Genomic DNA, 27,630 nt, shown 5'->3' with positions numbered 1-27,630 from the left:
ACCAGTTAAAGCAGCGCAGTGCCAAATTGTAAAAAGACCTCTGGTCATTTACCAGCAAAATGGTCCGGTCTGAAGGTGGTTAAAGACTGCCCTGGCTGGGCATGGAGAGGCTGTTTTTTTTTTTTTTTTTTTTTAATATTTTAAATATGGAGGAGGGAAGAGATTTAAAAAAATAATGCCATTGAAATTGGGCTATGACGGTAAACGGAATGCATTTTCTGCCGTGTTTGCTGACCAGCATTAGCAATCCACCGGCTGCATCCACCTGGCAATGCTCTTTAGACACGACTGCCCAGTGTCTGCATGTACTTTTACTGCTTTTCTTTTCTTTTTGGAGATGTGATAATTGTTGTAAAGTGTGGTCCATTCCCGAGAAGCAGTCAGACATTTGCATGCAGATTCCTGATATATGAAGCTGTGATGGAGATCGGAGTATGCAGAGATCTTATTGGGGAGGATTCCAGGAGCTTTGAATGGGATTCTTTGCATTCCATTCCAGGCCTGAAATATTTGAAACACATCCATGTGATTTAGTGTTAAAGAATCCTGTAAATAGTTGCTTCCATCTGAAGTGTATATCTAATGGTCAATCTCATGTAGAAAAAAATATTTGTGTCGGTGCTCCTTCAGTGCATGTCTCATCTGTCATCATCACTAAGGATGCACTGATACCATTTTTGTTACTACGAGTACCAATACTATATTTTTATTTTATTTTTTATTTTTTTTAGTACTCGCTGATATCAATTACCAATACCTAATGCAACTGTTTTGTTTACACTTCAGCTGTCGGCAATTGTACAAAGCATTAAAAAGTTATTTACAAATGAAATTAAAAAATAAATTCTTATATTTTGCGCTTTTTTTCAATGTTAGGTTGAAAAAAGGCACAAGTCCATTCAGTTCAACCACAAAAAATGTTAAAGGTGTAAAAATATTAACAAACAAAGCAAACAAAAAAAGTTTAAATTCTTAATGGCTTATAAAATAGAAGTGAAAAAAAAAAAAAGAAGAATCAGTAGGAAAATAATAATTACTGTACATGGAGGAGAATAAGGAGTTAACTAAGGCTGATTAAAATAGATTTAAGGGTGAAAAAGGGGTTATTATTCATTATTATTGATCTGTAGATGAAGAAACGGAAAGATACAAAAATAAACTTTTTTTTATCTCTTTCAGAGGCTGAGCAATGTTGTTGATAAACAAATGTTGTTGTTGTTGCCTGGCTGCTGCTTTTTTTTTTTGACAGCTCCAATTGCTGGGACTTTGTTTACACTTCAACTGTCAACAGGGGAACCCCCACTGAGCCCGGATTCACACTCCCCTGATCTCAGATGACATGTGATTCGCACCCGCACTGCAAGTGCCAATCACATGCTATCTCTGAGCAATGCAAGTTCAGCCGTACAGTTGTATGGCTGAACTCGCATTGGATTGGCACAGAAAATAGTGCAGGGACTTGTTTTTTTCCCACTCACTAGAATCAGATTGCATGGGTGTTTTCAGCTGGCTAGCCCAAGGCAAGGAAACTAAAGAAGGATTCTGAGGTGGTTGGGTGCCATCTCCGGTAGTTGGAGAGTGCCATTCCAAGTAACTTCATAGCTATCCAGGGGAGGTCTCTTCAGAAGAAGGCCACGTACGGGTTGGTTTCTTAGCAAGAGCCTGGTGAGGCTGAAGTACCTAAGTGAATCCAGTCTCGTGGGTATCGCCAAGCTGGCTGAAAGATCCAGGTATCACACGAGTGTTCCATAAGTGTTAGTTTCCTGAAGTTCTATAACACGGTCTGTGGCAGAGACGTATTCCTGTATGTTCTACAACAACGTCTGTGGCAGAGACTTGTTCCTGAGTGAAGCACCTTGTTGGCTGCTAGGCCTTGTGAGAGAGGGACTAACCCACTTGAGTGATCATCCAGTTGCGAATGGCTATTCTCTGGATTTAGTCAAAGTAAACAAGTCCTTCATTATTGACTTTGTCATTAAGTTTACCTGAACTTCCTTCCTAACCCTCTGATCCTATTTTAAGAGACTGTTCGTTGACTACGGTTTATGCAAATAAAAATCCCTTTAAGCGAATCTGTCGTCAGTCTCTAAAGTTACTGGGCCATCTACCACGGGAAACCCCTAGACGCAAATCGAGGAGGAGAAGGTAATGGTAAGTGTAGGCCCAAATCAAACCAGCAGCTCCTTGGGGGGTTAGTGCTACACTCATTTGCATGAGTACTGATACTGGTGAAAATGCTTAGTATCTGCACCAATACCAGTATCAGTGCAACCCTGATTATGACTGAGAAAAATTAAAGAGTTGCCACCAGTTCATATATCATGAAACATGAGGTAACTAAGACCAACTCTGAAATGGCATACCGAGAGACACCAATGTGACAGCCTTCCAGTCATGGCTTTTGTTTGGTGGTGCTGCTGTCCTAGCAATCAATGTTGCATGCCTGGCCCCATCCAGTTGCTGGTTGAGAGTTTCCCTTGCTGACAGTTGAATGTAAAGTAGGGGCGAGGGGATGCTGGCTGACATTGCTACCTATATAGGACAATGGCCATATTTGGTCAATGACAGGAATCCTCCAGCCAGAAGTTAAATGGTCTGGGGATCCATCATGCTACAAAGCTGACAGCAGCCTGGTGATGCTATGCAGACGACAGCATCATAGCAACCAATCATCCTGTGCTCCCTAGTAATGGTAGCTAAATGGGGCTGGGGATGTATCCTATTACACAGCTGACAGCAGCCTAACAACTAATGACGCTGTAAAGCCCAGACATAAGTACTGAAATGTGCCAATGCCCATATTTGGTCAATGACAGGAATCTTCTGGCTATCGGTTATATGGTCTGGGGGTGCATCATGCTACAAAGCCGACAACAGCCTAATGACCAATGACACTATTCTGACGATGGCATCATAGTAACCAATGACACACTATGCTGATGACGGCATCATAGTAACCAATGACACACTATGCTGATGATGGCATCATAGTAACCAATGACACACTATGCTGATGACGGCATCATAGTAACCAATGACACACTATGCTGACGACGGCATCATAGTAACCAATGACACACTATGCTGACGACGGCATCATAGTAACCAATGACACACTATGCTGACGACGGCATCATAGTAACCAATGACACACTATGCTGACGACGGCATCATAGTAACCAATGACACACTATGCTGACGACGGCATCATAGTAACCAATGACACACTATGCTGACGACGGCATCATAGTAACCAATGACACACTATGCTGACGACGGCATCATAGTAACCAATGACACACTATGCTGACGACGGAATCATAGTAACCAATGACACACTATGCTGACGACGGAATCATAGTAACCAATGACACTATGCTAACGACGGCATCATAGTAACCAATGACACACTATGCTGACGACGGCATCATAGCAACCAATGACACACTATGCTGACGACTGCATCATAGCAACCAATAACTCTGCGGGGCCCAAGGGCTGAGCATGGACACTCCAGCCTCAGTAATGCCCCCCCCCCCCCTCCTGCCATGCAAAAGATTCATGTTCGCATTTCCAACAAGTACATGCAGTTGTTGCAGACACCAACATTTGTCATACAGAGGCACTGCACAATTCTAGTGTCCACGCCACTTTTTATGAATTTTATGGAAAATGTTTTCAGATATCGGGCCATGGAAAAGCCGTACTCGCATTAAAAAAAGAAAAGTGATAATTGGTTGTATTGGATGGGTTCAACGGCTCCTTATTATAAAATAACATCCTACATTTCCAGTAGACCAGGCTTTTTCTTTAATAGTTTTAGCTTCATCTCTCTCAACACTTCACTTTGAATGTCAGTAAAACACTTAAACTGCGGGATTTATTGTCAGACAGAAAAATAATTCTTTGCAGAGCTTTGTTCAGATGAATGTTCTCACTTTACCAGAATTGGCTGAGCGCAACGCGCACACACGCGTGCGAGGGGGGGGGGGGGTTGTGGCGTTGGGTTGTGGCGTTGGGGTTTTCCCACAAAATGACCCTTCCAGTTCCATGGTGGATTCCTCCGCATGGAAAGGTTGGGCAGACGGAGAGCCATGAACTGATGATTCGCACTGCTCGCTGCGCTTCATTAAAATGATACGCTGACCTTGAGCTGTGCTCTCCATCAGTTTTTATGCCCAGCTGATTAATATTGATCAGCACAGAAAAGACCTGAAGTGATGAGCAGAGGATGGCCCCGGGTGACCTGCTGTTCATCCCCCCATTAGATAGGACAGGCTCTGCACTATATGGATCCTCCTGCTTCTGTGATTGGAAGACTGTAATACGTGAGTGCACATTTTTCAGCCATTAAAGTGATACTAAACACACACAGTTTAATTTTCTATTTTTGTATACTGATGATGGCATTGTAATTATTTTATTAAAAAAAAAAAAAAAAAACAATTAAATACCTTTTTCTCCTAATCTATATAAAGCTGTCACATGATCCAGCTCTCTCCAGGCCTGTCTGCAGGGAAACGGTGACAGGAGGAACTTCTGGTCCCCTGCTGCTGGTCACATGTTGAAAATAAAAAATAAAAACAGCCTTTGGGCTACATAGTAAAAATAAATAATATCAATAAACAAATTAAAAATTGTCATACATATATTTATTTGAAATTAAATCTTGATTATTGTTGGCAATTTAGTGAGTGGATTTCTACCAGTCACAGACCGTGATACACCCCTCCAGCCTGTGTCTCTTTTGTGTGAATGTGTTTTAGAATAACAGGGAGGTGAAGCCTTCATCAATCAAGATGTAATATCCCAAGTTTATCTGGTTAGTGGAGGAGGAGAGGTGTGGACTGTCATATATCACTGTGTACAGTGCTGGGACAAGGTCATCTAGAGCCCAGGGCGAGCATGCCAAATTTTGCCCCCCATGCCCAAACTTTGAGGATTATGTGTCAGCAAAAATCCCCCCATATAGAGCTAATCTGCATGCTTACCCGCGAAGCATAAATTTCCCCTCTCCTCCCAACACAAATCTTCTCCCCCAGTTAAAATCCTCATATCCCCCCCCCCCAAAAAAAACAAATAAATTCCCCCTACCGAGCACAAATCCTCTACTCCTCATATTTCCCCTCTGAGTACAAATCCCCCCCCCCCCCCCCCACACTCCAAATCCCTCCTTCCAGCACATACTCCCCACCCCTAATACTCCATCCTAGCATAAATGGCCCCTCCTAGCACAAATAGTTCTCCCAAACATCCCTACTAGCACAAATCATTCCCCTCCTAGCACAAATTCCCTCATCTCAACACAAATCGCCACTCCTAGCACACCTCCCCAAATTCCCCCTCCTAGAACAATTGTTACCTCCTGTCACCCCCACATTCCCCCTCTCAACACAAATACCCTCCCCCCAATCTCCTTGTGGTGCCCCCGTACCTCACATGATAACAGTGCCCAGGGTAGTTGCTCCACCTGTCCACCCCTTGTCTCGACCCTGACTGTGTATACGCCCACACATGTGTGACTCTATAGTCACATGGGGCTGCTCAAATGTGATAGGGAGGAAATTCTCAGGATAGAAACTCGCTGAAGACTGAGCATGTGCAGAGCTGCCACCCCTGTTCTGCAGAATCCCCAACTGCAGTGGGGCCATGGACAAGAGCGAGGGATAGAGAACAGCAGGATCAACCAGGTTTTTGGCAGAACACAGAAAACAAATTCTCATAGTGACCGAGTGAGTATGAACATCATGTAATACACCATTTATCAATATTTTTTTATGATGCGGGTTTAATGAAACTTTAACCACTTAAGGACCGCCTCACGCCTATACACATTGGCAGAATGGCACGGCTGGGCACAAGCATGTACAGGTACATTTCCTGTTAAGAGCCCAGCCATGGGTCGCGTGTGCCGCTACAGGCGGCGCGCTCATGACCCGGTCCTGAGCTCTGTGACCGTGGTCGCGAGACCCGCGGACCCGATCGCCGCCGGTCTCCCACGATCGGGTCACAGAGCTGAAGAACGGGGAGAGGTAAGTGTAAACAAACCTCTCCCCATGCTTTCTAGTGAGGCTGTCACTGATCGTCTGTTCCCTGTCATAGGGAACAATGATCAGTGATGTCACACGCCAAGCCACGCCCCCCTACAGTAAGACACACATTAGGTCACACTTAACCCCTTCACTGCCCCCTAGTGTTAACCCCTTTTCTGCCAGTGACATTTTTACAGTAATCATTGCATTTTTAACCGCACTGATTTCTGTAATTATGCCAATGGTCCCAAAAATGTGTCAAAATTGTCCGATGTGTCCGCCATAATGTCGCAGTCACAATAAAAATCCCTGATCATTGCCATTACTAGTAAAAAAAAAAATTATTAATAAAAATGCTATAAAATACTATCCCCTATTTTGTAAACACTATAACTTTTGCGCAAACCAATCAATAATCGCTTATTGGATTTTTTTTACCAAAAATGTGTAGAATGATACGTATCGGCCTAAACTGAGGAAAAAAAAATTTTTTTTATATATTTTTTGTGGATATTTATTATAAGAAAAGTAAAAAAAATTGTTTTTTTTTCAAAATTGTCGCTCTATTTTTGTTTATAGAGCAAAAAATAAAAACCGCAGAGGTGATCAAATACCACCAAAAGAAAGCTCTATTTGTGGGGAAAAAGGACATCAATTTTGTTTGGGAGCCACGTCGCACGACCGCGCAATTGTCCGTTAAAGTGGCGCAGTGCCAAATCGCAAAAAGAGCCCTGGTCCTTTAGCTGCAAAATGGTCCGGGGCTTAAGTGGTTAAAGAGGACCTAGTGATTATGTTAAGTGCATTGTGGCAGCAATGTGGCTTAGTGGTGAGCACTCCTGGCTTGACGAGATAGCAAGCTGGATACATTGTCCTTGCCTAGGAAGAAACGTAATAAGTGAAAACTGAAAAAAATAAAAAAATAATAAAAATCTATTGTTCAATAGGGAGAGGAGAGGAAGTCTTGTTCATGGTTGAACATCCCCTTTAAGAACCATCTAGGGTCCTTATGCACTCCTTGGATTAAGATGCTGACTCATAAGTGATAGAATTATGTAAGTTCTGGTGCTGACTGTGTTCACGAATGTTTGACACAGATCGGTCCCTGTTTACTGTTTCTTGTCTTGTGACCCACTTCAAAAGTCGCAGCCCGATCACTCGGAATAGAGAGGAGAATGGGGAAATGTTTTCCCCCAACCTCTTGCTCTGTTGACAACTATAACATTTTGGTATTCCCATTACTGTTACAGAGACAAGGGTCTCCAGGACCAATAGACGGAGTGACTCTACACAGCATTTTCATTAATGGTTGACTTGGATCAAGCCTGCCCGCGGCCTCTCACTTTGTGCTTTGTGACTTGATATAAATGTTGCAGTCTGATCACTGGGGAGATGGAGGAGACTGAGGAAATGCTCTTTGGTATTCCCATTACTTTGCGTTACAAAGACAGTGGTCTCCAGGACAAATAGAGTGGGTGAGTGTACCCTGATTTTTTTCCTACACTGTTTGTCATGGATCAGCCCTGGCTGCAGCCTCTCCACTTGCTAGAAGTGTTGCAGTCTTTTCACTTTGGCAGAGGAGACTGAGGAAATGCTACCTCTTGCCTGCAGCAGACTAATGAAACTTCAAGTTCAAATGTCAATTGCGTTAACCTAAGGAATGATTTAGGGACAACTATCCAGAAAAATTATTATGCGATTGCTGTATATTTTGATGTGTCCGGAATGTTTTTTTTTTTTTGGCAGACCTGACTTCAAGGTAACCTTAAGAGCTCAGAACGGTAGTCATGTTTTCTCAGCTTTCCCATTATGCTGTATTAGTGTCTCGTTCTCAGCCTTGTTCTTACACCTGTATATTCCCATTATTGGCTGCTGCTCAGATAAGTTTATAATCAGCAAAGGTACATATAGATGGGTCAATTCACAAAACCTTACAATAATTCCCAGCACAGAATTTTTTTTTATAATTTTCATTGATCTACATAAAACAGTTGCCTTTCATTTACAAAAATAAATCAATAGTAATTAAAAAATAAATTTTATATATATATATATAGAGAGAGAGAGAGAGAGAGAGAGAGAGAGAGAGAGAGAGATCGATATATATATAATTATTTATTGTATTATAATAATTTTTATACATTATATATTGTGAAATTTTATTTATATTGAAAATATGACTTATCATGCCAAAAAAACTGTCTTTTATTCAATGATCATAAGCACATGAAGCCATTTATTATCACATATTTTATGGGCTCCTTTTTAAATCCTAATGATGACAGAAATTGCCCAAATGGCCCTGATAAAAAGTTTACATACCCTGGAATTTTTGGACCTGGTACAGACACAGAAGGTGGCGCACACACAGGTTAAAATGGCTATTAAAGGTTAATTTCCCACATTTGGTGTCTGTGTGTAAAAAAAATAAAAAATAAAAAAAGTCAATGAGTTTGTTAGCTTTCGCATGGCTGCACTAAACAGGCTAGATATTAAACCATGGGGAGTAGAAAAGAACAGTCAAAAGACCTGCGTAACAAGGTAATGAAACTTTACAAAGATGGAAAAGGATCTAAAAAGACATCCAAAGTCTTGAATATGCCAGTCAGTACTGTCCAATCATTTTATAAGAAGTGGAAAATTTGGGGATCTCTTGATACCAATCCAAGGAAGGGTAGATCAACAAAGATTTCAGCCACAACTGCCACAGGAATTGTTCGGGATACAAAGAAAAACCCACAGGTAACCTCAGGCTGCTCTGGAAAAAGATGATGTGGTTGATTTTTAGGAGCACTAAAACGTAGCAGGTGCTGGAGGCCAATGGAGATAGGGCTTCCTTTGCAGCTAAGTTCTGGACTCCCCTGAAGGTGAGACAGGAGAAGTCGGCACCAAGTAGCATAGGTCGCCTGTGAAGTTGCTTGCAAAAAGCTCAGGAATGCTGCTGATGTGATGAACAGAGTCTGCAGACAGGTGGTGACACCTGTGAGGTGAGACAGGTCTGTAAAGTCACCGAGATAATAGAGTAGAAAACACAAGCCGAGATCAGAACCAGGTTTAAAGCAGAGCAGACGAAGTCAGGTGGAAGCCGGGTCAAACACAAGAAGCAGGCAGAGGAGGGTGTCTGTGAGACGAGCTGGGGTCAGGAACTGGAGATAGGCAGACAGGTCTGGAACAAGCCGGGTCAGAAACTAGGGAACACAGGAGCCAGGAATCGCATCTAACATGCTGAGATCAGTCAGCAAATTCAAGCACTGATTCACTTACTTATAAAGGCCCATGTGATGTGTCCTAGAGCCCTTCTTCGGTTGTTGGTGCCCTGACAGATGCTGGGTCCTAAAGACCTTCTAGAGTCGGTGCCCTGACGAGCACAATACTATGATACTTGAACAATAAAGAGCTGCATGGTCAAGTTTCCAGAAAGAAGCCTTTCCTGCACAAGTTCCACAAAAAAGCCTGGTTCCAATATGCCCAACACCACCTTGACATGCCTCATTGCCTTTTTTGTGGCTTTAGCGCAGTAAAGGCTTCCTTCTGGCAGCTCAACCATGCAGATCTTTTTTCTTCAAGTATTGTTAAATTGTGCTCCTTCTAAACTACCACACTGTCTTTTTGGAGAGCTGCCTGTATTTCTCCTGAAGTTACCTGTGGGGTTTTCTTTGTATGCTGGGCAATTTGTCTGCCAGTTGTGGCTGCAATCTTTCTTGGTCTACATGATGTTGGCTTGGTATCAAAAGAGCCCTACATTTTCCACTTCTTAATAAGCAATTAAACAGTACTGACTGGCATATTCAAGGCTTTGGGTATCTTTTTTTTTTTTAAATCCTTTTCCATCTTTATAAAGTTCCATTACTTTGTTACGCAGGTCTTTTGACTGTTCTTTTCTACCTCCTCATGGCTCAGTGTCTAGCTTGCTTAGTGCATCCATGTGAGAGCTAACAAACTCATTGACTATTTATACACAGACACCAATTGTGATTTAAAAAGCCACAAATGTGAGACGTTAACCTTTAATTGCCATTTTAACATGTGTGTGCCACCTTCTGTGCCAAGGCCAAACATTCCAGGGTATGAAAACTTTTTATCAGGGCCATTTGGTTGATTTCTGTTACCTGTGATAATAAATGGCTTCATGTGATCGCTATCCTTAAATAAAATCATGATCAGTCATACTTTCAATATTAATGCCAAAACTTCACAATTTCTGCCAGGGTATGCCAACTTTTGAGCAGAACTAAAGGACTCATTCATGACCAGCTGTAGGGCTGCCATACATGGCCCAAATTTCAGTAGGAATGAACCATAATTTGGACTATGGGTCCCCCTTTTTGTTGAAGGAGTCAGTGGATATTGGTGGCTGGATAGAACTTCCATCCAATCAGATGCAGGTTCAGGCAGTGGCGGCTGGTGCTCCATCAGTCGGGATCCTTTGCCTCCTGCCACATCCGATCCAACACAGACCAGGCCCCCCGAGATCAGCACACACAGCTCTAACTCCCGCCCTGAGAGCTGACCCAGATCCGATCCCCGATGGTTGACAGCGTGAGGCGGGTGTCCTGGGCACAGCCTCTGAGCAGTGTGGATGGTGCTCACAGCCCGCACTTTTCTCTCATCGCCCCGGAGCGGCCAGAGTTGAAAAACGTTTCCCCGGCTCTTTCCTGCCAGCAGTCAGGCTCGTCCTTCTTCCATCCCCCGTATCCACCGTCCTGTAACTCCAATCACAGGCCAATGGGATCACTTCTCCTTTTGGCCAATCGGGAAATGGGTCTCAGGACCCGCTTCCCGATTGGCCCGGAAAGAAAATCAGTGTGACAATAGCAAATATTCATTTACTCTTGTCACACAACTGGGTGGGCTCTGAGCCCACCCTTTTTTTGAAGCCTTGTAGAGCCTCGGGCTCTAGTCACGCGCTTCAAAAAAACAACAACCCCCATTGGAATCCATGCGTCTGGCATCCTGCAGGTGAATTAGGGGGCAAATGTATGGATGGGAGGGGGGGGCGGCACCCCTAATGGATGGGCCGCCACCATGTTCCAGCTGTCCAAATACAATAGACAGCACTGCTGATCCTTTGTTCCATGATTTAATTGGCTAAATCAGTGGTCTCCAAACTGCAGCCCTGGGACCAGATGCAGCCCTTTGCTTGTTTTTGTCCAGCCCTTGAGGCATAATTTCTACCACTGACAACAACAATGGGGCACTATTACTCCCACTGATGCCAATGATGGGGCACTATTCCTCCTACTGATACCAATAATGGGGCACTATTTTTCCCACTGACAGCAATGCTGGGGCACTATTCCAGAATGTCTCCAAATTTATTCACTTTTAGGCGATCCCTGAAAACCTATCCTGCCTCCATCTAACAACTGCACTATTTTCTCCATGAGCTCATCCCCCACAGTTATTACCCTTTTGTATAACTTGACCCTCCCTCCTAGATTGTAAGCTCTAAGGAGCAGGGCCCTCTGATTCCCCCTGTCTTGAATTGTATTGTATTGTAATCAGGGGCGGACTGACAACTCATGGGGCCCCCAGGCAATAGGAGATTATGGGCCCCCGGGCAATAAGTGAAGATTATGGGGCAATAGGAGATTATGGGCCCCCCAGGCAATAGATTATGGGGCCACACAGTATACACACACATGCATACAGTATACACACACAGACACAGAATACACATACACACAAAGGTACTGGAGAGGCAGGGCAGCTATAATCTTGGGATTTTTTTTAAAACACACAGATTTTTACATACTATCCCTGGTTTTATTGAGGCTGGCAACCCTGATGGGGCCCCTTAGTAGCATGGGGCCCTCGGGCAATGCCCGAGTGCCAAAATGGTCAGTCCGCCCCGATTGTAATGTCTGCCTTAACGTAAATCGCTGCGTAAACTGTCGCCGCTATATTAATCCTGTATAATAATAATATTCCTCCTTCTAATACCAATGATGGGGCACTATTTTCTCCACTGACAGCAATGATGGGGCATTATTTCTCGCACTGGCAGCAATGATGGGGCATAATTCCTTCCATTGACAACAAAAATTGGGTACTATCACGCATTGTTTACTCCCACTTGGCACAGTCCACCACCCTAAAGCCTGAAGCACAGTAAACTGACCCTTTCTTTAGAAAGCTTGGAGACCCCTGGGCCAAATGAAAGAAATCTGTGTCTATGGCCAGCTTTATGTACTGAACCTACCAGATGCAACAACCAAACAAAACTCATGACTTTGATATTCTTTTTATTGTTCAGTGCGCTTCCCGCATTACATGCTGCTCACATTACATGCTGTCATGAGTTTTTTTGGGGGTTTTTTTCTGCGCTGGAAATTGCTAAACTAAAATGGAGAAATAAAAAATAAATTGCTTCCAACATTTAGATTAAAACTGAATTCCAGGAATTCAGCCACTTTGTAAAATGTGCGGGCACACTGTGAGTTAAAGGTGAAGTCCACCCTAAGACCCCTTTCACACTGGGGCGTTTTTCAGGCGTTTTTCATGCGCTTTAGCGTTAAAAAAAGCGCCTGAAAGAAGCCGCAACTGCAATCCCAATGTAAAAGCCCGAGTGCTTTCACACTGAGGCGCTGCGCTGGCAGAGCATCAAAAAAAGTCCTGCATGCAGCTTCTTTGCAGCGCTTTTGGAGCGGTGAATACAACGCTCCTAAAGCGCCCCTTCCCATTGAAATCAATGGGAAGCGCTTGTAAAACGCCTGAAAAACGCTATTGGCAGCAGCGTTTTGTGGGCACTTTTAACCCTTTATTTGGCCACTAGCAGGGGTTAAAAGCGCCCCATTAACGCTCGAAAAACGCTGGTAAAGCGCTGCTAGTTTAAGCGGCGCTTTATGAGCATTTTTCGGGCGCTGACATTTCACATTGGGATTGCAGATGAGGCTTCTTTCAAGCGCTTTACAGGCACTTTTTTTTTTAACGCTAAAGCGCTTGAAAAACGCCTGGAAAAACGCCCCAGTGTGAAAGGGGTCTAACACTAAAATCTCTACATCTACAGGCATCCACGATCTAACACTAACATATCCAGCCCTGTAAAGAAGAATTCGTATACATACCTTTTTTGAAGCCGGTCCGGTCTCCAGTGGTGGAAGTTCTGCAGAGGAGACAGCCGACAACGGCTATGAAATTAATGAGAAGTGACGTCATCCAAAGACTTTCTATGGGGCTTCCCTTGTTTGCTGCATCCTCTGCACAAGCCTCCACAGCAAAGCCGCTGCTACAGCTCAGCATGGGACCGGATTGGCTTAAAAAAAGGTACGTATAGTGATTTCTTCTTTACAGGGCTAGATAGATAAGTCTTAGATTGTGGATGTCTGTAGATGTAGAGGTTGTAGTGTTAGGGTGGACTTACTCTTTAAAGCGGAGGTTCATACAAAAATGGAACCTCCGCTTTTCGGAACCATCTCCCCCTCCAGTGTCACATTTGGCACCTTTCAGGGGGCAGGGAGGTGCAGATACCAGTATAATTCAGGTATTTGCACTCACTTACGGGCATAGACTCCCACGGGAGTCACGCCTCTTCCCGCCCCCCCACACGGGTCCCAGGATATAGCGGGGACCAGTTAGGACGCGCAGCATGACTCGCTTATGCGCAGTAGGGAACCGGAAAGTGAAGCCGCAATGTTTCACTCTCCCTGATTCCCTCACCGGGGATGGCGGCGGCATCTGCCGAGAGCCAAGCGATTGATCGGCTTCGGCTGCCGACAACGCTGGACCCTGGGACAGGTAAGTGTCCATTTATTAAAAGTCAGCAGCTGCAGTATATTGCATTTTTTAGGTGGACCTCCTCTTTAAGTCTGAGGAGGTGCATGACATCTCCTGGGCTTATTTCTATCATTTATATCTGACAGGCTTATTGCTCTGCTGGGAATTACACTCCAGATACTCAGGGCTGTGAGAAAGGAAAAAGGCACGCAAAGCAGCTACGCTACCCTCCACTCTGCTGCCCATTCACAGAAGCCTTTGTATTTTGTGAATGTGTTCACATAATACCAAGGCTTCTGTGACTGGGCAGGATGAGGGGAGGGTAGCGTAGCTGCTTTGTGTGCCTTTTTCCTTTCTTACAGCCCTGAGTATCTGGAGTGTAATTCCCAGCAGAGCAATAAACCTGTCAGATATAAATAATAGAAATAGGCCTAGGAGATGTCATGCTGCTCCTCGGACTTAAAGGGTAAGTCCTAGTGATGGACGAACTTCCGACGGGACGTTTCGCGAACGCGAAACGCGAACGGACACAAACGTTCGCGAAAACGACCGTTCGCCGCGGGCTCCATTGACTTCAATGGGAGGCGAATTTCGCAAACCTTTAGGTCGAATTTGCGGCCACGGGGTAATTATTAGGGGGTAGCACGTAGTCCCACCACCTGGACAATAGCATAATACATGTATGAGGTGAATTTGGGATCGATAACTACAAGCATTTTTTTTTTATTTGGGAAATTGTTCTGACAATTCAGGACTATGGAGCTAATGAAGGCAATGGAGGAGAGGGAAGGTCAGGGACCAGGGTAGGCAAACAAGAGGGTGCAGGAGATACAGAGCACTGACAGCAGCACCGTAATACAGAGCACTGACATCAGCACCGTGACATACAGCGCTGACAGCAGCTCCGTGACATACAGCGCTGACAGCAGCTCCGTGACATACAGCGCTGACAGCAGCTCCGTGACATACAGCGCTGACAGCAGCTCCGTGACATACAGCGCTGACAGCAGCTCCGTGACATACAGCGCTGACAGCAGCACCGTGACATACAGCGCTGACAGCAGCTCCGTGACATACAGCGCTGACAGCAGCTCCGTGACATACAGCGCTGACAGCAGCTCCGTGACATACAGCACTGACAGCAGCTCCGTGACATACAGCGCTGACAGCAGCTCCGTGACATACAGCGCTGACAGCAGCACCGTGACATACAGCGCTGACAGCAGCTCCGTGACATACAGCGCTGACAGCAGCTCCGTGACATACAGCGCTGACAGCAGCTCCGTGACATACAGCACTGACAGCAGCTCCGTGACATACAGCGCTGACAGCAGCTCCGTGACATACAGCGCTGACAGCAGCACCGTGACATACAGCGCTGACAGCAGCTCCGTGACATACAGCGCTGACAGCAGCTCCGTGACATACAGCGCTGACAGCAGCTCCGTGACATACAGCGCTGACAGCAGCTCCGTGACATACAGCGCTGACAGCAGCTCCGTGACATACAGCGCTGACAGCAGCTCCGTGACATACAGCGCTGACAGCAGCTCCGTGACATACAGCGCTGACAGCAGCACCGTAAGCAGCCCCAGGAGGAAGTCAGCACAGCACAGGGATGGTGTGATCCCCTCATAATAAGAACCCCCAGGAGGAAGTCAGCACAGCACAGGGATGGTGGGAGCCCCTCATAATAAGAACCCCCAGGAGGAAGTCAGCACAGCACAGGGATGGTGGGAGCCCCTCATAATAAGAACACCCAGGAGGAAGTCAGCACAGCACAGGGATGGTGGGAACCCCTCATAATAAGCAGCCCCAGTAGAAATATGACACCGCTCAACCTCTTCAAAGAGGAGGGTAGGGGCATATAGTACGGTGTGCTTTTTTGGGTCAGGGAAGTGAGCCAAATGAATTAAGAAGGTCTGTGTGCTTGATTCCAAAAATTGTTTATAGACATATACATGGTCTACTGATCACATGTGTTGAATTCCTCCGAGATCCATGCCTCATTCATTTTTAGAAATGTGAGGTAGTTAACACTGTCGTGAGCTAGGCGAGTACGCTTATCGGTCACAATCCCCCCTGCTGCGCTGAACGTCCTTTCGGACAGGACACTGGATGAGGGGCAAGCCAACAGTTCGATTGCAAATTGGGCAAGCTCTGGCCAGAGGTCAAGCCTGCCCACCCAGTAGTCTAGGGGTTCATCACTCCTCAGAGCGTCCACATCGGCCGTTAACCCAATGTAGTCGGACACCTGACGGTCTAGGCGTTCCCTGATGCTGGATCCGGATGACACCTGTCGATGGGTCGGCTGAAAGAATGACCTCATATCCGAAGTCACCAACACATCTTCAAACCGGCCTCTTCTTGCAGGCGCTGTTGGATTGGTACCCGCAAATCCTTCTCTGGGAGTGGGAATTGCTCCTCTGCCAGCGCACGCAAAAGCAGAATGCAGCATTTCTCGAAGCAAGGCCTGGAAGTGCTGCATTCTGACAGCCCTCTGCGACGGCGGTAACATTTCCGCCATTTTGTGTTTGTACCGGGGATCTAAGTACGTTGCCACCCAGTACTGGTCCTTGACCCTCATGCTTTTTATACGGGGGTCCCTATTAAAACACTGGAGCATGAAGGCCCCCATTTGCACTCAAGCGGAAGGTATGTGGTGGTGGTGGTGTTGTTGGTGGTAGTGTCTTTGGGGGTGCACATAGCAGAGAGTGAAGAAGAGGGTGCAGATCGAGAGGATGAGGAGGGTGCAGAAGAATAAGGCTGAGTGAGCCACTCAACCAAGTCTGGTGCGTCCTTTAAAGTAATTGAACGCACCTTCTGCAACTTCCCACTTTGGCTCAAGGCTGTTGCTCCTGCCCTACCCCTACCACCCCTGCGGAAGGGCCTGCCTCTTCCTCTGCCTGTCATTTTTTAAATCACCCTGTGACAAAACTCTTAGTCCCTATACCGCTGAAGGACTGCTGCAGTATAGGGCAGCGGTCAGCAGTAGTGCACGTCAACCCTATGTATTGTGGACCGATAGCGGTCCTTACAGAACAGCAGACTGTACTGCACTCAGGCCTATGTACCGTAGCACCCTATACCAAGTTACCAGTCCTTATAAGAACTTTTGTGGACCAAGCAGGTTGTGTGTTAGTGTTTAGCAGACTGTGCGTCAGTCCCTATACCGCTGAAGGACTGCTGCAGTATAGGGCAGCGGTCAGCAGTAGTGCACGGCAACCCTATGTATTGTGGACCGATAGCGGTCCTTACAGAACAGCAGACTGTAACGCACTCAGGCCTATGTACCGTAGCACCCTATACCAAGTTACCAGTCCTTATAAGAACTTTTGTGGACCAAGCAGGTTGTGTGTTAGTGATTAGCAGACTGTACGTCAGTCCCTATACCAATGAAGGACTGCTGCAGTATAGGGCAGCGGTCAGCAGTAGTGCACGGCAACCCTATGTATTGTGGACCGATAGCGGTCCTTACAGAACAGCAGACTGTACTGCACTCAGGCCTATGTACCGTAGCACCCTATACCAAGTTACCAGTCCTTATAAGAACTTTTGTGGACCAAGCAGGTTGTGTGTTAGTGTTTAGCAGACTGTGCGTCAGTCCCTATACCGCTGAAGGACTGCTGCAGTATAGGGCAGCGGTCAGCAGTAGTGCACGGCAACCCTATGTATTGTGGACCGATAGCGGTCCTTACAGAACAGCAGACTGTAACGCACTCAGGCCTATGTACCGTAGCACCCTATACCAAGTTACCAGTCCTTATAAGAACTTTTGTGGACCAAGCAGGTTGTGTGTTAGTGATTAGCAGACTGTACGTCAGTCCCTATACCGCTGAAGGACTGCTGCAGTATAGGGCAGCGGTCAGCAGTAGTGCACGGCAACCCTATGTATTGTGGACCGATAGCGGTCCTTACAGAACAGCAGACTGTAACGCACTCAGGCCTATGTACCGTAGCACCCTATACCAAGTTACCAGTCCTTATAAGAACTTTTGTGGACCAAGCAGGTTGTGTGTTAGTGATTAGCAGACTGTACGTCAGTCCCTATACCAATGAAGGACTGCTGCAGTATAGGGCAGCGGTCAGCAGTAGTGCACGGCAACCCTATGTATTGTGGACCGATAGCGGTCCTTACAGAACAGCAGACTGTACTGCACTCAGGCCTATGTACCGTAGCACCCTATACCAAGTTACCAGTCCTTATAAGAACTTTTGTGGACCAAGCAGGTTGTGTGTTAGTGTTTAGCAGACTGTGCGTCAGTCCCTATACCGCTGAAGGACTGCTGCAGTATAGGGCAGCGGTCAGCAGTAGTGCACGGCAACCCTATGTATTGTGGACCGATAGCGGTCCTTACAGAACAGCAGACTGTAACGCACTCAGGCCTATGTACCGTAGCACCCTATACCAAGTTACCAGTCCTTATAAGAACTTTTGTGGACCAAGCAGGTTGTGTGTTAGTGATTAGCAGACTGTACGTCAGTCCCTATACCAATGAAGGACTGCTGCAGTATAGGGCAGCGGTCAGCAGTAGTGCACGGCAACCCTATGTATTGTGGACCGATAGCGGTCCTTACAGAACAGCAGACTGTAACGCACTCAGGCCTATGTACCGTAGCACCCTATACCAAGTTACCAGTCCTTATAAGAACTTTTGTGGACCAAGCAGGTTGTGTGTTAGTGATTAGCAGACTGTACGTCAGTCCCTATACCAATGAAGGACTGCTGCAGTATAGGGCAGCGGTCAGCAGTAGTGCACGGCAACCCTATGTATTGTGGACCGATAGCGGTCCTTACAGAACAGCAGACTGTAACGCACTCAGGCCTATGTACCGTAGCACCCTATACCAAGTTACCAGTCCTTATAAGAACTTTTGTGGACCAAGCAGGTTGTGTGTTAGTGATTAGCAGACTGTACGTCAGTCCCTATACCAATGAAGGACTGCTGCAGTATAGGGCAGCGGTCAGCAGTAGTGCACGGCAACCCTATGTATTGTGGACCGATAGCGGTCCTTACAGAACAGCAGACTGTACTGCACTCAGGCCTATGTACCGTAGCACCCTATACCAAGTTACCAGTCCTTATAAGAACTTTTGTGGACCAAGCAGGTTGTGTGTTAGTGTTTAGCAGACTGTGCGTCAGTCCCTATACCGCTGAAGGACTGCTGCAGTATAGGGCAGCGGTCAGCAGTAGTGCACGGCAACCCTATGTATTGTGGACCGATAGCGGTCCTTACAGAACAGCAGACTGTAACGCACTCAGGCCTATGTACCGTAGCACCCTATACCAAGTTACCAGTCCTTATAAGAACTTTTGTGGACCAAGCAGGTTGTGTGTTAGTGATTAGCAGACTGTACGTCAGTCCCTATACCAATGAAGGACTGCTGCAGTATAGGGCAGCGGTCAGCAGTAGTGCACGGCAACCCTATGTATTGTGGACCGATAGCGGTCCTTACAGAACAGCAGACTGTAACGCACTCAGGCCTATGTACCGTAGCACCCTATACCAAGTTACCAGTCCTTATAAGAACTTTTGTGGACCAAGCAGGTTGTGTGTTAGTGATTAGCAGACTGTACGTCAGTCCCTATACCAATGAAGGACTGCTGCAGTATAGGGCAGCGGTCAGCAGTAGTGCACGGCAACCCTATGTATTGTGGACCGATAGCGGTCCTTACAGAACAGCAGACTGTAACGCACTCAGGCCTATGTACCGTAGCACCCTATACCAAGTTACCAGTCCTTATAAGAACTTTTGTGGACCAAGCAGGTTGTGTGTTAGTGATTAGCAGACTGTACGTCAGTCCCTATACCAATGAAGGACTGCTGCAGTATAGGGCAGCGGTCAGCAGTAGTGCACGGCAACCCTATGTATTGTGGACCGATAGCGGTCCTTACAGAACAGCAGACTGTAACGCACTCAGGCCTATGTACCGTAGCACCCTATACCAAGTTACCAGTCCTTATAAGAACTTTTGTGGACCAAGCAGGTTGTGTATTAGTGTTTAGCAGACTGTGCGTCAGTCCCTATACCGCTGAAGGACTGCTGCAGTATAGGGCAGCGGTCAGCAGTAGTGCACGGCAACCCTATGTATTGTGGACCGATAGCAGTCCTTACAGAACAGCAGACTGTACTGCACTCAGGCCTATGTACCGTAGCACCCTATACCAAGTTACCAGTCCTTATAAGAACTTTTGTGGACCAAGCAGGTTGTGTGTTAGTGTTTAGCAGACTGTGCGTCAGTCCCTATACCGCTGAAGGACTGCTGCAGTATAGGGCAGCGGTCAGCAGTAGTGCACGTCAACCCTATGTATTGTGGACCGATAGCGGTCCTTACAGAACAGCAGACTGTAACGCACTCAGGCCTATGTACCGTAGCACCCTATACCAAGTTACCAGTCCTTATAAGAACTTTTGTGGACCAAGCAGGTTGTGTATTAGTGTTTAGCAGACTGTGCGTCAGTCCCTATACCGCTGAAGGACTGCTGCAGTATAGGGCAGCGGTCAGCAGTAGTGCACGGCAACCCTATGTATTGTGGACCGATAGCGGTCCTTACAGAACAGCAGACTGTACCGCACCCAAGCCTATGTACCGTAGCACCCTAGACAGACCAAGTTACCAGTCCTGATAAAGAGCTTTGTGGAACAAGTGAGTTGTGAATGATTAGCAGACTGCAGCAGAAGGGCAGCAGTCAAGTATAATATTCTTTCTATATTTGGAAGAAAGAATATTATACGTGTACAAGCCTATTACCGTACCACTGATACCAGTCCTGAAAAGAACCTTTGTGGAACTAATAGTAACAGCAAGTCTTTAAAATTATCCTCACTGCCTGACACACTGCTTCCTGCCTGTCCCTATACAAATTGGCAAAAAAGAGTAGGCTGGAACGATTAGCTGGAACAGCTCTTTTGTGGACCTGATAGTAACAGCTAATGATGATGATGATGATGATGATGAAGAAAGACTAATCTGGCTGAGCTGTCCCTAAAATAGCAGCATACAGCGCTCTGTCCCTTTATCTAAACTGACAAAAGAAACTCAGGCTGCTGACCTAACACCTATACCAGTCCTGAAAAGAACTTTTGTGTACCAAATAGCTAGCGTTTTCTCTGTCCCTACTCCACACAGGATCCTTTCCCTACAGTGACAGAAGAAAGAATGTAAAATGGCCACCGGATCGGGTGTATTTATAGGTTAGGGGGAATGTCCAAGTGTCCATGAGCTGTCATGTCTCAATTGGTTGTCCTGTAACACATGATAAACGTGTCACGAAAGGTTAAAGTTCTTGTATACATTAAACACGTAAGTCCGCCGGGGCGAACGACGGAAAAAGGCGTTCGAACCCGCGGACGGCGAAAGTCGGAAATTCGCCGCGAAACGACCGCCGGGCGAACCGTTCGGCCATCACTAGTAAGTCCACCTTAACACTAAAATCTCTACATCTACAGACATCCACAATCTTAGACTAACCTATCTAGCCCTCTAAAGAAGGATCAGAGTCGGGCTACCAGAACTCCGGCGATAGCTGTTTTCTGGGAGTACTACAAGGCTCGGTTCACAAGGGCGACTTGTCCAGGCGACTTAGACGCCTGGCAAGTCGTGCTCCGTTCTGTACTATGGAACCGTTCTAATAGGAGCGACTCAAGTCGCTCCGACTTAGAAAAAAGGTTGCTGTACTATTTTTGGGGCGACTTCAGGCGACTTGCATTGACTTCTATACAGAAGTCGCCGCTGATTGTGTGCAGGTCGCGTCTGTGAGTCGCGCTGCAAGTCGTGCCGCCCCTGTGTGAACCGCGCCTAAAGCTGTCAGATGTAAATAATAGAGCTAGGCCCAGAAGGTGTCATGCACCTCTCTGGACTTGACCTATAGTGTGCTGCCTTTTTTTTTATTAAAAGAGCTGAATTCCTGGAATTCAGCTTTAAATGGCAGTTTTACAGCATGCATATTTTCAAATGTACGCACCAACACCCATTCTCCATAAGACCATGTGGTTCTGTGATCCCATTCTTGTGAAGTTTCAGAACTTGGACTAATACATTTGTACTGTTCTTGTATCTAGTTTGAGCGTGGCCTGAATAACTTTTATAGCCCTTGTTTTTCTTTTTGCTGTTTAGCCACATATTGACTTTGTTTTTTGTTTTTTTCCTAGCTCAAAAAGAAAATGAGGAACGGGTCTTCAGGGAGCGAATGCGCCCCAGAAAACGGCAGGGTGCAGTGCGGCGTAGGGTCCATCAGGTTAATGGGCACAAATTTATGGCAACATACCTTAGGCAACCAACGTACTGCTCACACTGCAGAGATTTTATATGGTAAGTTACAAGACCTTGGTGCATTATGGGAGTTTTTTTTTGTATCAATGAATGCTTTGTGCCAGCTTTACTAAGGGATAGTTTCATGTTTTAGTGAGAACATTAGTATGCTGTAGTTGAACACACATGTATAAACACACACACATATACTGTATACACACACACACACACACACACACACACACACACACACACACACCCACTCCTAAATAAACACACACATATATTAATACACATGTGCGCACACACGCACGCACACATGCACACATACATATGCGCACGCACATACATACAGATAGCCTTTTTAAAAACGGCAGTCCTTTACCTCTTTTCTTCCTGCCGGGTACTACACTTTAGGAGGAGACACAGAGCACCGCACACACTTTGCTTTCACTTTAGGTCTAAGCACTGTGAGTGACGAGCTCCCCACAGTGCCAATTTAGACCTCATGCACACGGGACGTTTGTAAAAAAAAAAAAAAAAAGGAGCTGCAAAGCCAATACCAGCACCAGGAAAAGGCGGCTGTAAAAACATGCTTTTAGTAGCTTTTTGCATTGGCATTAACACACGTTTAGCCGTGCTAGCTTTTTGCAGCGTTTCTCTGCCTTATGGGAGCCCATTGATATGAATAGAAGTCGCATCAGAAGTCAGATCATGATGATCCGACTTGCGGGGTGTTTGTGCTGAGGATCTTGAAGGGGAACCCCTCACCAAAATGGAAAAAAACAAAAACTGGCGTGGGGTCCCCCCCCCCCAAGACAATACCAGACCCTTTAGTTTGGTATGGATTTTAAGGGGAACCCCCATGCCAAAAAATAATGGCGTGGGATTCCCCCCAAGATCCATACCAGACCCTTATCCAAGCATGCAGCCCAGCAGGCCCATACCAAACCACATGCCCTCAACATGGGGCAGGTGGGTGCCACCCCAAAGCACCTTGTCCCCATGTTGATGGGGACGAGGGCAACTTCCCGACAACCTTGGATGGTGGTTGTCTGGGTCTGCGGGTGGGGCTTATTGGAATCTGAAAGCCCCCTTTAACAAGAGGGCCCCTAGATCCCGGCCCCCCACCCTATGTGAATGAACATGGGGTGCATTATACCCCTACTCATTCACACAAAAAAAGTGTCAAGAATGAAAACACTACACACGTTTTTAAAGTAATTTATTAAGGCAGCTGCAGCATCTCTTCGAATTTCTAATTCCTCCGGCGATATCCTCATCCTCCGGTGATATCTTCATCCTCCATTTCTTCTCCCTTCTCCACTGATGTCTTCTCCGCCTTTATGGTTCTTCTTCCTGCGCTGTCTCCTCCCCCTCTTCATTTCTTCTCTGCTGTCTTCTGCTTGTGCTGGGTCTCCTCTCTCCGCTGCCTTCACCCTCTGTTCTTCCTCCGATGTTGTCTCACCGCTCTCTCCCAGTGTAATGCTGTGTTTGCCATGTGCCATTACTTCTATAGGCATGGGGCGTGGCCAACATGTGATGTCATCCTGAGGCCCTGCCCCTTATGACGTCACCACCCAATGCATAATGGGAGGGGGATTTCACAATGGGGTGGGGCCTCCGGATGACATCACCGGGTGGCAGCACCCCATGCCTATATAAGTATTGGCACACAGTGGACCCAGCATTAAACATAGAAAGAGCATCGAGGCCACATCAGAGGAAGAACAGACAGAAAAGACAGCGGAGAGAGGAAAAGAACTGGAAAGGGGGAGAAGACAGTGCAGAGAGAAGGAGAATCGGAGGCGGAGAAGACATCAGCGGAAAAGGGAGAAGAACCGGAGGATGAAGACATTGCTGGAGGGAGAAGAAATTCGAAAGAGACGCCAGAGCTACCTTAAGAAATTACTTTAAAAACCTGTGTAGTGTTTTCATTCTTGACAAATTTTTTTTTGGGTGACTGGGTAGGGGTACAATGTACCCCATACTCATTAACATAGGGTGGGGGCCAGGATCTGTGGGCCCTATGTAAAATTGAGGCCTTACAATTCGGCTGAGTTCGGGGAGCTCAGTCTCAGCCGCCCATGGCATTCCTCCTATCTAGGCATACACAAGGCCCGTTCGTAATGGCTACTCCTGTGAACCCTGTGTGTCTGCTCCTGGCCATATACACTGAGATAAAACCTGGTTGGCTGTGTCCATTTAAAGAAATATCAGGTTGAAAAATCACAAATGGTTCCTCCAGGTAACCAAGGGAATGAAGGACTTGGACCAGTTCTTGTGTGTGGCCGTGTTGCTGAGCTAGTGTGTTGGTCAGCGTGCTCCCCCTTCTACCAACGTTCCAACTATGCTGCTCACAAGCAGGCCAATATTTAATTGATAGCCTTCATCTTTGGCAGGAGGTGCATGCTGGAGAAGGGTTGCGTCCCAAGACACATTCAGGTAGCTGAGGATAGCATGGGTGTTCAGACCCATGCTATCTGATGCCCTCTGATTTCGCACTTCATTCTGCGAATCGATTTGGGGGTGTCATTAACTTTACATTGACACCCGCAGCGATTCGCAGAGAGCAGTGTGAACTGCCTGCAAGTCAAATGCCATGCAGGAACCTGCACAGAAATCTCGCTGGTTCCCGCTTTGCACCAGTGTGAACTGAGACTAAAGAAGATATCTTGGATGACACACCAGTGACCCATCTGTATTTTTATCAGCAGCCTTTAATTCATCCACATCTGTCCCTAGGCAGCCAATTCAGTTACAGAACAGCAATACTTATATGAATGCTGCTGTGCAAGAGAGAACACCATGATTAGTGTGGTATTTTTTGCTGCTAAGCTCTCAGGAACGGACTCTCTTGGAGCTGCCTGGGGGGACCTGGCTATAGTGCGGGGGTCAGACAGTTCTTCCTTTGCAGTATGCTTGAAGAGAAAGGATCACACTACAAGTCTCCTCTGCTGTGCATTTATCCTACTGACGTCTGAATCCTGCCACAATACATAACAGGAAGAGCGTCTTCAATTCAGGCGGCTTCCTGGAAGCTGCATTCGTCAACTGTGGCCAGTGCAGGAGACGTATTTGAAAAGACAAAGTGAAAAAAAAAAGTTTAATTTCTGCTTTAGTGATCATGGTCATCTCCAAATAGAGTGCAACTCCACCATGTAACATGTATTTATTTATTACAGGTATTTATCTAGCTCTGGCCATTTACATATTGTACATTCGCATCAGTCCCTCAGTCACTCAGATTCATACATTCTAGGAGCAGTTGAGACAGGAACCAATTCAACTTCTGCCATGTTTTTACAGTTTGGGAGGAAACAAGCACAGGGAGAACATGCAGACTCCATGCAAATCATGTTTTGGACAGGATTCAGATTGAGGAACTCCACTGCTAGCAGGCACTAACCACCAAGGCTGCGTTCACACTATAGGCCAGGGTTTCTCAACCAGGGTTCCTCCCGAGGTAGCCACCATTGATCTTTTTAGCTACTTGTAACGGGGGAATGCTTCCCAGTGACTACAAGTGTAAGGAGCATTCTTCCCACTGACCATCACACTAATGTATCATGAGTTGTAGATATGGTAAAGTTTAGCAGGGGTTCCCTGAGACAAGTTTGCACACGTTTATGAAAAATGAAAGGCTAGTGTAAATACAGCCTTAAAGTGTAAATAGACCCCCCTATCGTTTTCAGCCAAGGAAACTGCCATCTTTGCCTCTGTTTAATATACAACTGCCATGATGCTGCACATGTGACCAGTTATGACACCAGCCATTGGATGGTTTGACAGTTTGGTTGAGAGCACAACCAATGGGAGTGTTACATTTCCGGCATGTGCCGGAAATGAAACTGTTTTATGGATGGGTTTACTTCCTCTTTAATTATTGTACCAAGAGTGCAAAATGGTGCAGCTGTGCATGGTCGCCAATCTGCTTCTAACTTCAGCTTGTTCAATTAAGCTTTGACAAAAAAAAACATGTTTTAGTAAATCAACCCATATGCACTTTATTAAAAATTCACCAAAAAAACATACTAAGCAAACCTATTACAGCACTCACCATAAATATCAGCATGGAAGTTATATTAAAGTCAGAGGTCTATCCCAAGGCAAACAAGGCGTTTGCCTTGGGCGGTATCTTTCAGGTTGTCAGCACTGTTCTAAGGCAGAAGGGTCTTTAATTAGGTCTCACAGCTCAGTCCTCTGCCTGTGTCCCAGTGTGCCCACCTGTGATTGGAAGCCACTGTCCCTTTCCTTTGCCCTGCCCAGCCAGAGCTCTGCTGCGGTGGTCAGGAGGTCCCAGCTCTGTCCAGTGCCAATCCTCAGCCATGGTGGACCAACCGCTCCACATCCTGCACTGACACTGCCTGCTGATCGGCTTCTCTGCTGCTATCTCCCGCCAGGAGCTCTTACCCTATAGGGAGTCCCGGGGTGGGGGGCCACACAGACGTGGCATTGAGGACAGCTGGATCTAGAGGGTGGTGCCCCCCCCTCCATTGCAATGGATGATGTGCCAGGATTGGTAAGCTCCCCCCAGTCTCCTACTGTACTCAGCGTCACACAGGACATGAAGCAGAGCTGCTCGTACCCGCACTGCACACAGCGGAGATTGGATTCTTGTACAGATAAAACCTTGATCTGCACTATGTGTAGCTGGATGTTGCAGTTCTGACCTGTGAAATCCTCATAATGGAAAGCGAGCAGAGCTGCAACAGCCAGCTACACATTGTGCAGATTGAGGCTGTGTCTGTACTTTTTGTCCTGGAGGCCCAGCAGGAAGTGAGAAGAGATCTAACCCTTCCCTACCCAACCCAAAACCTAAAGGATACGTTCACCTTTTGTAAAATAATAAATTATACACGTGATTTCGCATGTAAAAAAACTGTGCATATATTATTTTCTTTTCTAATTGAGCTTGTAAAGCATTGCACTTGCAATCACTAAATCATAGGTCCAATGTCAGGCCACTGAAGATAGTTACTAAAGAGCAGGAACAATCAACAAACTACCTTCACTGACAGTTAAACCCTTCTGTCGAGGTGGAAGGTGGGGCTTGTAGTTCATTCATTCACAGAACCCTTTTAATTGTGACAGCAGGTGTGGGGAGAGGATACCTCGTCCCAATGCCACAGTGGGGAATCGGAGGCGAGTGCTAGTGAACGTTAAAAATGGCTTTGTTGGTACATAACAGGTGTAACCAGTGGAAGATACCGATACTGCTCTTTTTTTCTGTCTGATGGTCAAATTTTGGATTTACCATTATTGAATCGGAGACAATGGTCGCCAGAACAGATAGAGGTTGAAACTCCCCATTTGGGGCACAGAAAGTAAAACAAGACAGGGGTTTTGACATTTCCCAACTTGTCAGAGATAAAATTAAAATGTGGCTTTATATACACTTTAATCTTGGGGATATGTAGAAGTATGATTCAGAACAGCTATTTACGATATTTATAAGTCATTCACCTAGTTCGCAGCCATGTCCCTTACAGGTGCTGCTTTTACTTTGGATTGTAGCAGGAATGGTTGGCACTTGGGTTGGCATCTGGTAACTATCTTCATTTATTGCAAAAGCATGTACACTAGCTTCAAAATAGCCAAAATAGTTTCAGCCGTCAAGCCTTAATCAT

The 27,630-nt window shown here is 46.1% G+C and overlaps 1 protein-coding gene across 2 annotated transcripts in view; it reads left to right on the top strand.

Annotated features, from left to right (window-relative positions):
- Positions 1–27,630, top strand: part of PRKCE (protein kinase C epsilon) — a 569,674-nt gene that overhangs the window by 295,965 nt on the left and 246,079 nt on the right. For both annotated transcript variants that reach the window (XM_077485651.1, XM_077485652.1), the window contains exon 3: positions 21,901–22,060. In XM_077485651.1, coding sequence (XP_077341777.1) covers positions 21,901–22,060 — 160 coding nt within the window. The remainder of the gene's footprint in view (positions 1–21,900; positions 22,061–27,630) is intronic.

This window comes from Lithobates pipiens, unplaced genomic scaffold, assembly GCF_037356315.1.
Source record: "Lithobates pipiens isolate NorthernLeopardFrog02 unplaced genomic scaffold, aLitPip1_a1.2 Scaffold_18, whole genome shotgun sequence".
NCBI lineage: Eukaryota > Metazoa > Chordata > Amphibia > Anura > Ranidae > Lithobates > Lithobates pipiens.
The sequence above is the reverse complement of the archived record's forward strand: the minus strand, read 5'-3'. Positions and strand labels throughout refer to the sequence as shown.